Raw genomic sequence first — 14,641 nt, forward strand, 5'->3', positions numbered from 1 at the left:
CACTATCAGTCAAGTAAGCCATCATTAGGCTGAAAAAACAAAACAAACCCATCAGAGAGATGGCAAAAACATCAGGCGTGCCCAGAACAACTGCGTGAACTTAAAATGAAAGAACGCACTAGTGAGTTCACCAACACCAAGACCCGGAAGACCACAGAAAGCAACTGTGGTGGACGACCAAAGAATTCTTTCCCGGACGGCCAACAGTAGGCCAGATCAAGAACACTCTCCAGGAGGGAGGTGTATGTGTGTCGGAGTCAACAATCAAGAGAAGACTCAAAAGTTTCACCACAAGATGTAAACCATTGGTGAGTCTTAAAAACAGGAAGGCCAGATAAGAGTTCTAAAAAAGGAACTAAATCATATGGGCAGATGAGACCAAGATCAACTTGTACCAGAGTGATGGGAAGAAAACAGTGTGGAGAGGGAAAGGAACTGCTCATGTTCCTAAGCAGAGAAGCATAATGGTGGTAGTGTCATGGCATGGGCAAGTATGGCTGTCAATGGAACTGGTTCTCTTGCATGTATTGATTGACCGACAAAAGCAGCAGGATGAATTCTGAAGCGTTTCAGGCATTATTACCTACTCATATTCAGCTAAACGCCTTAAAACTCATTGGACGGTGCTGCACAGAGCAGATGGACACTGACCCGAAGCATACTGCAAAAGCAACCAAAGAGTTTGTGAAGAGAAAGAAATGAAATGTTATGCAATGGCCAAGTCAATCACCTGACCTGAATCTGATTGAGCTTGCGTTTCACTTGCTGAAGACAAAACTGAAGGGAAAATGCCCCAAGAACAAGCAGGAAGACAGTTGATGTAGAGGTCTGGCAGAGCACCACCAGGGATGAAACCCAGCGTTCGGTGATGTCTATGCGTTTCAGACTTCAGGATGTAATTGACTGCAAAGGATTTGCAGCCAAGTGTTAAAAGTGAAAGCTTGATTTATGATTATTTTTTGGTCCCATTACATTTGGTCCCTTAACAAGTGGGAGGCACATGTGCAAACTGTTGTAATTCCCACTTCGTTCGCCTGATTTGGATGTAAATACCATCACATTAAAGCTGACAGTCCTGTTTGTTTCATTTCAAGTGCAATATAGAGCCAAAATGTTAGAATTGAAATGTGATTCAACAAAAGACAGAAACTCAAACAGGATTGGAAGAATGACTAAATGATGACAGAATTTCCAATTGTGGATGCATCATCCCTACTTAATTAATGCACAATGAAAACACTCAAACAGACTAGGTCACACTTTGGGTGAATGTCTGTCCTGAAAAAAAATGTAGATGATCTGGCAACCCAGATCATGACGGCAGACCTTCATCCAGCATGAAACTTTAATCACATTCGTCAACAAAAACTAAACAGAGGCCATCTTTGTGCCTCCACACAATACAGAGAGTGGGACTGATTACCACAATAGATGCTGGAAAGGCAGCCGACAGACGGTGTCTTTTGGGGTTTTTTTTTTTTTTAATTCCCCATCGGCTCTGAAAAAGCTTGATGCACAGTTGTGAAAACAGACGCAAGCTCTCCTCACACATTTCCTGATAATAAGAAACAGCCCACATGTTCTGCAACTGCTGAGTCACCACCAGCCGAGCAAGAATTCATTATTGTTTTAGCTTTATTAAAATCTCTCTCGAGGTCTCATTCCTCAGAGTGAAAAATCAGCAGGTTGTCGAATAACTCGCCATAAGCAGATTGACATTTTTCTCAAAAAGCCGTTTAAAAGTCAGCATGGTGGGATTATTGTGGAGAAAACACATTTCAGTTGCCAGATTTCCTTCCAAAAAGGCTTCTTAATACTGAAGCTTATATGTTTGGAGATTTGTTTTTATTGTTTTTAAAAGCATCAGGAACAAGACTGCATTTGTAAATTCATTTATTCATTCATTCATTTTTTTTCGGCTTAGTCCTTTTATTAATCCGGGTTCGCCACAGTGGAATGAACCGCCAACTTATCCAGCACGTTTTTACGCAGCAGATGCCCTTCCAGCGGCAACCCATTTCACACACACACACACACACACACTCATACACTACAATTTAGCCTACCCAATTCACCGCATGTCTTTGGACTGTGGAGGAAACCGGAGCACTTGGAGGAAACCCATGCGAAGGCAGGGAGAACATGCAAACTCCACACAGAAATGCCAACTGAACTGACCCACCCGAGGCTTGAACCAGCGACCCAGTGACCTTCTTGCTGTGAGGCGACAGCACTACATACTGCGCTACTTTTTTATTTTTAAATCAAATATACTGTGAGATCATATTGTTAAATATGAATACAATTTAAAAGAACAGTTTTAACATTTGAAGAAAGTTTTTTTCTCTTTTTTTATTGGCATTTAAAGTCTGCGTGAACCGGAAGCTGTGACCATTTTTTATTTTTTTTGACGTTTTTAACATGGCTTGAGACGCGATATGTGACTATAAAGAGTTAACCGGATAAACTACAAGCCACGTGGAATGATTACAATAACAAAAAAACACAATTAAATGCATATTTTGCAAGCTAGAGAAAACAAGGCAACCATTTTAAATCCCACCTGCCTTATTTAGTTCGGTTTAATTGCACTAGAGTTCGTTTTCCCTTTTGGTGCGGATCGTTTGGGCAGGGAAGAATGCAGCAATCGTACTCGAGTGCGCACCAAAAGCGGACCAAATAATTTGTTTATTGTTGTTATACAAACAGTTTCAGAAAGCTGGCAAGACAAAAGCCAAACAGATAAATAATTTGCTTTTGATTACTTTTTTAAAAACTGACGGTTGAGATTAGGGAAGGAGGAGGATAAAAATCGATATTTTTAAACGAGGTGCTCTTTCAGATTTAAAGCTCAGCTGGAGGTTGCACACTGAATGGAAGCTCGCTTTCAAAAACCCACAATAAGTAATAATAATTAAATAATATTTCTGCTTTCCTGTGATGCAAAGCTTACATTATTTCCAGGCTTTGGTGTCAGATTCTGAAATCCCTTTAATATGATTATTATATTGAAAACATAACATCTCTATTGATTAGAAAGTTTAACAGGACAGTATTCATACAAAATATGATTTTTTGTTACAATATAAAAGTCTTTATTCTCACTTCTCATCATTTTACTCCATCCTTCACTGTAAAAAATACTTTCTGCCTTATTTTTTAAAAATTTCTACACTGTAAAACCCAACTTTATCAAACGAAATTAGTTTAGTTAACTATTTTATATTAACTAATTTACTGAAAGTTAATTCTACTCAATTTAAGTTAATTTAATTTAATAATTAATTAAATGCCTCATTACTTCAACTTAAATGCTGTAAGTTCACAGCACTCATATAGATTAATTTTTTTAACTCAAATGGTTTGTTGCAATTGGTTTCATCAAACGGTTTGAGTTGCCTTAACTTATTGGGTTTTACAGTACTCAGTTGGTTTGAGTTCTCTTCATTTATCAGGTTTTACTGTGCTCAAATGGCTTCATTTACTCAAATGGATTAAGTTCACAGTACTCATTAGGATTAGTTTTTGAATTCAAATGGTTTGTTGCAATCAGTTTCCTCAAATAGTTTGAGTTACCTTAACTTTTTGGGGTTTACAGTGTATTGATTTTAACTTGCATCTCAATGGAACTGACTTGGATATTAGGTTAAATTTTGTAAAACTAAAATAAATAGTTGATTAACTTATTAAAATAATTTAAAGTAACATAAAAAAACACATTTATTGCCATGACCTCACTATAAAACCCAATTAGTTAAGGTAACTCAAACCATCTGAGAAAACCGATTAGCAACAAACCATTTGAGTTAAAAACTAATCTATACGAGTACTGTGAACTTAATCATTTAAGTTGAAATAATGAGGTTTTTAATTAACTCATTACCTTTAACACAGAGTTTAAAACTTTTTTTAAATGAGTAGAATTAACTTTCAGTGAATTTTGAGTTAACTGCACTCATTTCATTTGATAAAGTTGACTGCTGGGTTTACAGTGTTGTCGTTATATTTTTAGTACATTCATTTATTTTGGGGAAAAAAAAACTTTCTAACCTTCCTAGTGTTGAACAATGTTGTATTTTTAACACTAGAACCACCATGAGGTCAACCTTACCCATCACTGTTATTCAAATGTACATAACAAACCTTCAAAAAAAACATTTACGCCTCTCAGTCTTTGACTTTTACTAACATGGACTTATTTACAATTCCCAGATATTAAAAATTGTTTAGATAAAAATAGATTAAAAAGAGGAACATTTATTTCTATAAGTGCCAGCATGGGTCAAATTTACCCACTATAAAAAATGCTTGTATTTACACACTGCTTATGTTTGAAATTATTCACCAAATACGTTTTCAATTTAGCTCACCGAATGACTAAAAGAAGCCGATTTGTAGAGCTATTGAAAACACAAAATGCAATGAATGATGGAGAGTCTGGAAAAATAAGTTATGCATCAGAGTATGATGGCTCAAATTTAGATATTTTAACCTACTTATAACCTACTCCTAAAATAATCTTGGTATCCTGAAATAATAATTTCATGAGTCTGAACACTTTTTGTTAAAAATGGTGAAAAACAGTGAAATAGTGTGTTTGTTTTTTAGCAATTTCTTAACAAAACTTGTTCTGGGTAAAATTTACCCGCACTGGCTATTTTAGGTATACAGTAACCTCCGGTGGTTCTAGTGTTAAGCAAACAAAATAGAAAATATACTAAGTGTATATAAACTATATTAAAAGTTAATGTATTTACTAACATGAGCTAATAATGAGCAATACATGGATACGCTCAGGAAATACTATAAACTATTTCTTCTATGCTAATGAAGGACTACTGGGACATTCCAGTCAAAGGAGGAGTCCTCCTGGTTGAGTTCCTCACAGCTCCAATACACATCTCTACCATTTGCTCACAGTATCCATGTGCTTTCACCATCCACAATTCATCTACTCGTAATCTTCCTTCATATAACTTTACCCCGTTTGGTGTTACTTGAAAGTTTATGACTTCAGCAATGTAGTGATGAAATCAACAGAGACTTTGATGTATTTCAATATACAATCTATTTACTATTGTTGAGTCATGGCCTGAGGAGAGTATGTTAATGAACATCTCCCCCCACTTTATCTCTACAGCTTTGGTTTCATGTTCAGCTGGTTTTGAGGGGGGGGGAGGTATTTCACTCATGTTTGACAATGCTTTACTCAGGATATAGGAAGGAAAGGTAACTGTTGATGGGTGGAGAATAGCCGCATTTCCACTATCGGGCCAGTGCGAGCCAGGGCTTTAATCGGGCCGGGCCGGGCCAATAGCCCGGGAGGTTGAGAAATGAGGCCGAAATCATGTCGCGTTTCCACTGACGGGCTAATAGCTCACAGCGCGTCACGCAAACACCGCCCACAGAACGTCCCCGAATCAAACGTCACACAACCCGCCCACTTCAGATAAAGCACACCATATAATCATCACGAAACGAAACCATTAAAATGAAGACAACCGAAACAAACAAATGACACGTTACTGTACAGCAGTACATGAAATGTCTACACGCACAGACCTGTGTATTTCCATTCATTACATTTGTTTACTCGCCGACCAACTGGCATTGTTCATCGACTGCTATCGCCGAACGCAGGGACCCATCACAGAGAGCGCACACATCCATAATATAAAGCCACAGAAATTCTCCTTTATAACTCGATTTTGCATGTATTTTATAACATCCTCGTTTTGATAGAAGTCGTGTTAAGTGTTTCAGCATAAGATCGAGTAGCCTTATAAAATATAGCCATATTTTTGCGCTCGGCAGCTATTTACTAAAGCTCTTCATTTAAAGTTCATTTATAAATTTAACCACGTCATATAAAAACATAAACAGTTGTTTGAGTAGGCCTATATAGAACCCATTTTGTGTTTGGACTTTCCCCCATATGCGTTTAAAGCAGCGAGCGCTGCGCAGGACTGGGTGACAGAAAAAAAAGGTATAGGAGATTCTGCTTTCACTCACCCAAATAATGCTCTGTTTGCGCGATTTGATTAATATCATCGTATCCAAATACTTTATAAATAATATTTCAAACCTTCTCCGGTGTTAATTGTTTTTATAAAATATCGAAAATCTTTTTTTTTCAGACAGGTCTTTGTAAAATGAAAGTTATAGGCTATATGTGGCTTTAAAACGGTTCGATTTATGTGTTGTATATAGGCTACCTATATAGCTAGCTTTTGTTTATTTTATATTGGTTTATTTATTTAATGTGATTTTATATTTATTCGATATTTGTAATTCTTTAAATTATATTTCATTAAAGCTTAGGCTATTTTATCAGGATATGAAACTATATTGTTTAAAGTCTACGAAAGTGGGCACGTATTTTGTTAAGTTTTATGTCCTTCTGTTTTGTTTTTATTGTGTATTATCTCCAAAATAAATAAAGAAAAAAGCCACTCGCGGCATAACGGAGCTGTGAAGGAGCGCTTTAGCCCGGTCTCACACACACATACAGGCATCTAAACGCGCACAAACACACCTTTTAAACTTGACAAAAACTCTCGAAAACCTTTACTGTCTGCTATGTTTTTAATATGGTGTAAAGATTATTATGCGTATTGAAACATAAAGGAGGACGCAGCAAAGAACGTCACTATAAATTAAAACTACTTTATTATTTTATGCAGCAGCCTTACATTTAAAAGCGAAACATAAGGGTGATCATACGCAAAAAGACCCCAGACTAAGGCTAGATGTTTTCTTTCCCTTATTTCTTTATTTGTTTGGCGCATGTACTCATGTGCGATCAGAAAACTGCCCGCCTCTCCTTTCACTCCGCCCCGAAGCCCCAGCTGGCCCTCCTTGGCCCAAGGTATTCGGCGGGCCGAAAAAGGCCGGCCGCTGGCCCCAAGAAAGCCCCGCTTTGGCCCGATCAGGCCCCGGAAGTGACAGTGGAAACACCACTGGCCTTGGCTCGCCCTGGCTCGCTCGCTTTAGGCGCGATAGTGGAAACGCGGCTAATGGCTTTTGCTCTGGGTCTCCCGGTGCAGTTTCACTGTCTTTATTGCTCAGCGGTGCATTTGTTACAGCTAGATTTCTCTATACTGCATGTTAGTTTGTTTCATTCTTCTGTCTGTGTAATTAAACAAGTAACTTAAAAAACAACTTTGCCTGCTTCAAGCAGTGGTAAAAAAAGTACTGAAAAATCATACTCAAGTAAAAATACCATTACTTGCCTAAAAATGTCGTGCAATTGGAGTAAAAGTATCTGTTGTAAATATTACTCAAAGTATGAGTAAACAAACATATATATAAACATTAGATGTCGCCTGGCCTATTGTTGTCTATTGGACGGAATGCGTCAATAGCGCCGCCATCTTGCTACAGGGCAGCGCTCCTTTGAAATGAAAGCGGGACCAAGGTACAGTGACTGTGGCCATCCAAAGCCAGAGATATTCACATATACACATACATCTATGATCGGGAGTTTTCCTGGATGTTAGTATGTAATTTTTTTTTTCTAATTACGAAAATAATAATTTTACATCACTTTTTTACATTGATGGATCAGCGATCGCACGGGCATTCCTGACAAAAAGCTTGTGTTTGTGTGTACAGAAATGTACTATTCACCCTCCCTGTTAAATTTGATCTAATCATGTCCTGAAAGACATCCTCCTCTCCTGCTTTCACTTCTCATACTGACGGAGGGAGCGATTCGTTTGTGAATGAATCCCCCGAACTACTCTTTCACAAACGTTAGCCGACAATAATAAAAGTTTCTGGCAGTGCAGCATCTCGTTGTCATTTTTCTTTTGCATTGTTTGCTGATTTTATTCAACAAAACTAGCATAAGCCGAGTGTTTAGTGCGAGTTGGAGCTGCTTTGCCGTATGGTGAATGCAGTAAGTGACTGTTATCATCAATAACGTTACCTGATTAGCACAAATGTTCAGAACATACAAAAACAGAAAAAAAAAAACTTTATATTACCTATGAAACGTTCTGCCTTTGTGCTTTGTTTTCTTTGTTTGCTCGTTACTACACCAGTAGACAGCGCTAAAGTCCCGCATCTTCACGTAATAACACTGTCTTCAAAAGTGCGGTTGAATGACATTTGTCCTGGGAGCACTGTACCAATGTGGCGGCGCTATTGACGCATGCTCAGGGTCCCTATGCGATATCTAGTGTATATATCTATGATGAGTAAAAAGTAGCCCTTTCAAAAGTAGTGAGTAGGGAGTATAATTTGTGCATGTGTGTGTAAACGTAACATTCTGTAGTGCATTTAGTTATTGCCCAGCAGACACGCAACGTCATAAGAGGTTTGAATATTAGGTTAGATTTAGGTTGTGATGTCAGGTGACCAAAATTCAATGTCTAACCAGCTTCTGAGGACTACGTTATTTGATGTCCAATACTAATGTTATTTGGTTGATTTTAAGTTGTTAGAAAGTGACCAAAATCCAACGTTAAACCAACATCATATTGACGTCAAACACTAACATTTATTCATCAGCTACAGCAACCAAAATCCAATGTCTGATTGTCGTCAAGCGGTAACCATAGTAGACGTTGGTTGATTTTAGGTTGGGCGTTTGACGTTGGCCTGACGTCGAGTTTTGACGTCTAACTGAATTTAATTTACAAACAAAATGCAACATCCCCACGACATTAGGCTACAACGTCAACCTGACATTGTGTTGGCGTCTTGTACCTGCTGGCTGTTTAAGGCCATTTCGGCCTTCATACAGTAAACATCCGACATTTTCTCATCAGTCACATGCATCTAAACAGGCTCTGGGTCAATGATTGTAAAGGTTTTGGACATCTTCTTGGACACTTAGTGCTTCCAAACGGTTTTGTGCAATAGTAATCGCCCATGTCTTGAGGTAGTTTGTTATGATGTGATTTGCCTTCTATGTGTGATTTGATTAGATTTGATTGAAAAAATAAAGGGCGACGCAGTGCCGCAGTGGGTAGCACGTTCGCCTCCCAGCAAGAAGGTCGCTGGTTCGATCCTCAGCTCAGTTGGCGTTTCTGTGTGGAGTTTGCATGTTCTCCCTGCGTTAATAAAGGGACTAAGCCAACAAGAAAATGAATGAATGAAAAAATAAAAGTAGTGACTGCAGGTTGAAGGAAAGTATTGGAGTAAAAGTACCAATACAACATAAAAAAATGTACTCAAGGGAAAGTAAAAGTACATATTTTTAAAATGACTCAGTAAATCACAATTCCTGAGAAAAACTACTCGATTACAGTAATTTGCGTATTATGTGTTACTTTACACCACTGGCTTTAAGGCGTTTAGATTCTTTCTCTTTATAATTGACGATAACAACTTTAACGGAGTCAGAAATTACAACGGAGTCAGATAAATAATTGATTTAAACACGCCATCCTTTAACTGCTCTCGGTTTACGATTATTGGTTCAGAATAGCAGCGTAAGCTTCAAGCCTTACAACAGCATTTATTAATCCCAGTTCAGCATTTACTAATGCCTTATTAAAATCGTAACTCATGCTTGTTACATTAGCCAATGCACTGTGAGTTAGCATGAATTAACAAACAACTTTATTGGCTTTTAGTAAACCATTCAAAAGATGCCCCTCTTAACACAGAGCGCATCCAATCGGCCCCTTATGCAGCCCAACTAAAAATAATACAAAATAATATTTTTAATCGTTTAACTGATACCATTAATCGGTTACAAACGCACCCTTTCGGTTAATGGTTAATCAATTATTTTGAGCATCCCTATCATAAACGTTAACAAATATGTACAAATACTGTAATAAATGTACTATTTATTGTTTGTGCATGTTAGTAAATGCATCACTTAACATTAACTGACATCGACTTCATTGTAAAGTGTTACCAACACAGCTAATAATCAATTATAGTGTTGATTTCTGAAATCTGCAATAGTCTGCATGTAAGAAATGACAGAGGAAGCCAGATTCTATACTGAAAAAGTAAAAAGTCATCAGTTTTTTTCCTTCACTTTTGTCAATTGGTGAGGTTTGTTCCTCCTGCACATCGATGGATTTGCTCTTCAGTGTTTGGACTTTCCGCAGTGAAAATTAAACCACACTGAACTGAGCTTCAACTGGACTGAGACTGCTTTAATTTACTAGAACTTCTATGTTAAGCTGTTTTGACACAATCTACATTGTAAAAGTGCTATAGAAATGAAGATGCATTGAATCGTATCTAAATTCTGGTCAATCTGACAAAATAATTTCAAAATTGAAGCTCATTCGTGAGTGTGGAAAGGAGAGAGATTGTACCTTTCTTAGCCGTGGCCATTCTGGCATCAATCAGGAGCAAACGGAGGAAAAGCGTCTGTTACGGACTCATGGTAGATCCCATCTGACCTCAAAACAACCCTGAGAGAGACAGAATGAAGGGAAAACAACACAAAAGAGGAATCAATAAGCAGAAGCTGAACTTTGAGAAGCACACAGAGCCATGATACAGCAAACAAGATGATTAACCCTCTTGTGAAATGTTCTTTTTCAAATATTTCTCAAGTGATGTTTAGCAGAGCAAGCAAGACATTCACCGCACCATCTTGGAACCGGTGCTCCGGTTTTCCCCCACAGTTCAAACACGTGTGCTATAGGTTAATTGAATGAACTCATTTGTCCGTAGTGTGTGTGTGCGTGCGTGTGTGTGTGTGTGTGTGTGTGTGTGTGTGAGAGAGAGAGAGTGTGTGTGTGTGTATGGGTGTTTCCCACGCGTAGCTGTGCATTTATACTTCTGCGCGCTGTCACTGTGGGTCTGCATTATCACTTTCGAAACGCTAGTTGGCAGTGAGGTTTTAATGTTCCTCTGTGTCGAGTTTCTTCGCTCCATCTGGCTTACGCAGCTATCAGCCCCGCCCAGACTCGTCAGCGCTACCAAGCCGACCAATCACAGAGCTTGCGCTACGCATCGTTGCGTAGCGCAAGTAGTCTCTACTCCAAGATGGCGGCGCGTGCACACGCTGCGGTTTCTCTCTCTCCCGACAAAACGGTGTTTTTGTGTTCTTCGTCTTGTACGTCGCAGTGTTATTGTGTGTCAACGTCACGTTTATCTGTCCTTAAGACAATTTTTATTACATATGTATATTTTTTAGACCACATTTATGTGCAATGTATATACTGTAAATTTTCTTTCTTTTTTTTTTTTCTTAAACTCTATTTTTTATATATATATATTTTATATTAATGTTAAGCACCTTGGGTCTGAGAGTAACGCAATTTCGATTCTCTGTATGTCTTGTACATGTGGCTGAATTGACAATAAAGCTGACTTTGACTTTGACTTGACTTTGACTAGTTAAATTTTTTGAGAGGTGCACATCAGCGACGCCGATGCCCACAACGTAGGGCTATGCGTCAACGCGTAGGCTGCGCCATAGCATGCGTGTGCGCTTGACGCAGAAGTATAAATCAGCCTTAAAACATACAGTATGCTGGAATAGTTGGTGGCTCATTCCGCTGTGGTGACCTCTGAAATAGAAACTAAGCTGATGGAAAATAATCAAATGAATAAATGAATGAATATTCATTTTACAATCTGACATAAGTCTTCTTTCACTACTGCATTGTTTTTAAACAGAGAAACATTTTACAGGTGTCTTTTATCTTGTTATTATTCCAAGTCTTATTCTTGAAACTAAAAATGAGCAAAACACCAAAAGTGGACCATATTGAAATTAATCTGAATACTATTTTAACCAGCCATGAATTATCTAAATGCACTTAGAAAAATTGTGAAGTTCTACATTATTATTATTATTATTGTTAGAATTTTTTATATTCAAAGGGCCAAATTGTGTCTAAGGACAGTTGAATGTGCTGGCCAGTTTGTTATTTGCTTAATAAATGACAATAAGCTACAGTTTTTTAATTTAAAACTTTGACAGATTCTTATTTTGATCTAATTATATAATGCATATTTTTTCACATTTCTTTATCAATTAATATATGAAATAATAATAATACCTTTTTAACTTTTACAATGCTAATCCAATTAGATCAACTAATTCGGTAAACAATGCAAGTTTCTCATATAATATATCTCTACTAAAAAGGCAGAAAACATTACTTTACAATCTGTATTGTAAATAAATCATATGAAACATTGGCATATTAGTCAAAAATTGTAATTAATTTAAAAACTGAATAAATATAAATTTACACAAGTAAATAAATAGATTCAATGATGAGCTAAAAAAAAAAAAAAATTGCGGAAATGTGCATGCAGATTCCGTGTGGGCCTACTTATAACTCCTAAAACTAAACAAAAACTATTAGCTCCCTTAATAATTTTCTTTATTTAACGTCTATAGAACAAAGCACTGTTGTACAATGATTTGCCTAATTACCCTAACTTGCCTAAATAACCTAGTTAAGCCTTTAAACATCACTTTAAGCTAAATACTAGCATCTTGCTAAATAATTAGTTAAGTATCATGTTCGGTCATCGTGACAAAGACAAAAGAAATCAGTTTTTAGAAATGAGTTAAATAATTTGATGAGTTAAAAATATCACAGAAGGGCTTATAATTCTGTCTTCAACTACACGAGAATAAATATCATAGACTTTTAACACAGTTAAGAGGCTTGCATTGTGTTTGTTAAATGTGCCGCATGTTGCAGCGACACACAGTGAACTCGGCCAGCTGAACTGACCATAATGCATCCGGACAGTCTCCTGTAGAGCAGCGAATTATGAAGGGAAAAATGAGAGCTGGATTAAAGCTTCACAGAGTTGTTCTTTGGATTCTTCTTAATCCATTTCAAAGTAACATCTTTCAGTTGAGATGAAACACTCCCGGACCAATGCGGGATCCAGAGCAGAACGCTGGAGGCCGAGCGTCTCGGTCAATGAATTCTCAATGCAGCTTTCAGAATAAACAACGTTCGCCTTTTACCTGATTGTGAACTAATAATTCTTTTTGTGCATCAAATGGAATAATGTGTGTTCACAGAATGCAACAGCTTTTATGCACACTGTAAACAATGTTGGCTTTTAAAAACATGAGTAAGCTTGTTGCTTTTAAAGCAATTAGTTCACTTTACTTAAAACAACAAGTAAGCCCATTGTTTCTACAGCAATATGTTCACTTCACTTGAGATGAGTGACTGGTTGACTTAATAAAGGCGAGTAAATGTGTTGCTTTTAAAGCGATTAGTTGATTTTACTTAAAAGTCAGTCAATTTTGGGATTTAAGGTGATTAAATTTGTCTTTACTTGATAAAGTGAGTAAATTTAGTGCCTTTAATGCAAATAGTTTACTTAATAAAATTTAGTAAAACTTGTTTTAAAAATGATTAGTTGATTTTACTTAATAACATTTTGTAAACTTCCTGCTTTTACTGCGATTATTTGACTATTTAATAAAAGTCAGTAACTTGTTGCTTTTACAGCGATTATTTCACTATTTAATAAAAGTCAGTAACTTGTTGCTTTTATAGCGATTATTTCACTATTTAATAAAAGTCAGTAACTTGTTGCTTTTATAGCGATTATTTCACTATTTAATAAAAGTCAGTAACTTGTTGCTTTTACAGCGATTATTTCACTATTTAATAAAAGTAATTAACTTGTTGCTTTTACAGCGATTATTTCACTATTTAATAAAAGTCATTAACTTGTTGCTTTTACAGCGATTATTTCACTATTTAATAAAAGTCATTAACTTGTTGCTTTTACAGCGATTATTTCACTATTTAATAAAAGTCAGTAACTTGTTGCTTTTACAGCGATTATTTCACTATTTAATAAAAGTCAGTAACTTGTTGCTTTTACAGCGATTATTTCACTATTTAATAAAAGTCATTAACTTGTTGCTTTTACTGCGATTATTTGACTATTTAATAAAAGTCAGTAACTTGTTGCTTTTACAGCGATTATTTCACTATTTAATAAAAGTCAGTAACTTGTTGCTTTTACTGCGATTATTTCACTATTTAATAAAAGTCAGTAACTTGTTGCTTTTACTGCGATTATTTCACTATTTAATAAAAGTCAGTAACTTGTTGCTTTTACAGCGATTATTTCACTATTTAATAAAAGTCAGTAACTTGTTGCTTTTACAGCGATTATTTCACTATTTAATAAAAGTCATTAACTTGTTGCTTTTACAGCGATTATTTCACTATTTAATAAAAGTCAGTAACTTGTTGCTTTTACAGCGATTATTTCACTATTTAATAAAAGTCAGTAACTTGTTGCTTTTACAGCGATTATTTCACTATTTAATAAAAGTCATTAACTTGTTGCTTTTACAGCGATTATTTCACTATTTAATAAAAGTCAGTAACTTGTTGCTTTTACAGCGATTATTTCACTATTTAATAAAAGTCATTAACTTGTTGCTTTTACAGCGATTATTTCACTATTTAATAAAAGTCAGTAACTTGTTGCTTTTACAGCGATTATTTCACTATTTAATAAAAGTCAGTAACTTGTTGCTTTTACAGCGATTATTTCACTATTTAATAAAAGTCATTAACTTGTTGCTTTTACAGCGATTATTTCACTATTTAATAAAAGTCAGTAACTTGTTGCTTTTACAGCGATTATTTCACTATTTAATAAAAGTCAGTAACTTGTTGCTTTTACTGCGATTATTTCACTATTTAATAAAAGT

The 14,641-nt window shown here is 36.2% G+C and overlaps 2 protein-coding genes across 5 annotated transcripts in view; one reads left to right on the plus strand and one right to left on the minus strand.

The window, feature by feature from the left end:
* helz2c (helicase with zinc finger 2c) overlaps nt 1–14,641 on the plus strand; it is a 284,230-nt gene that overhangs the window by 199,203 nt on the left and 70,386 nt on the right.
* The window catches only part of adisspb (adipose secreted signaling protein b), a 73,993-nt gene that overhangs the window by 51,678 nt on the left and 7,674 nt on the right, over nt 1–14,641 (minus strand). The window contains 1 exon segment of the mRNA NM_001436955.1: nt 10,287–10,385. Coding sequence (NP_001423884.1) covers nt 10,287–10,305 — 19 coding nt within the window. The 5' untranslated portion in view covers nt 10,306–10,385.

Source organism: Danio rerio, chromosome 7 (assembly GCF_052040795.2).
Source record: "Danio rerio strain M-AB ecotype USA chromosome 7, GRCz13ab, whole genome shotgun sequence".
Lineage (NCBI taxonomy): Eukaryota > Metazoa > Chordata > Actinopteri > Cypriniformes > Danionidae > Danio > Danio rerio.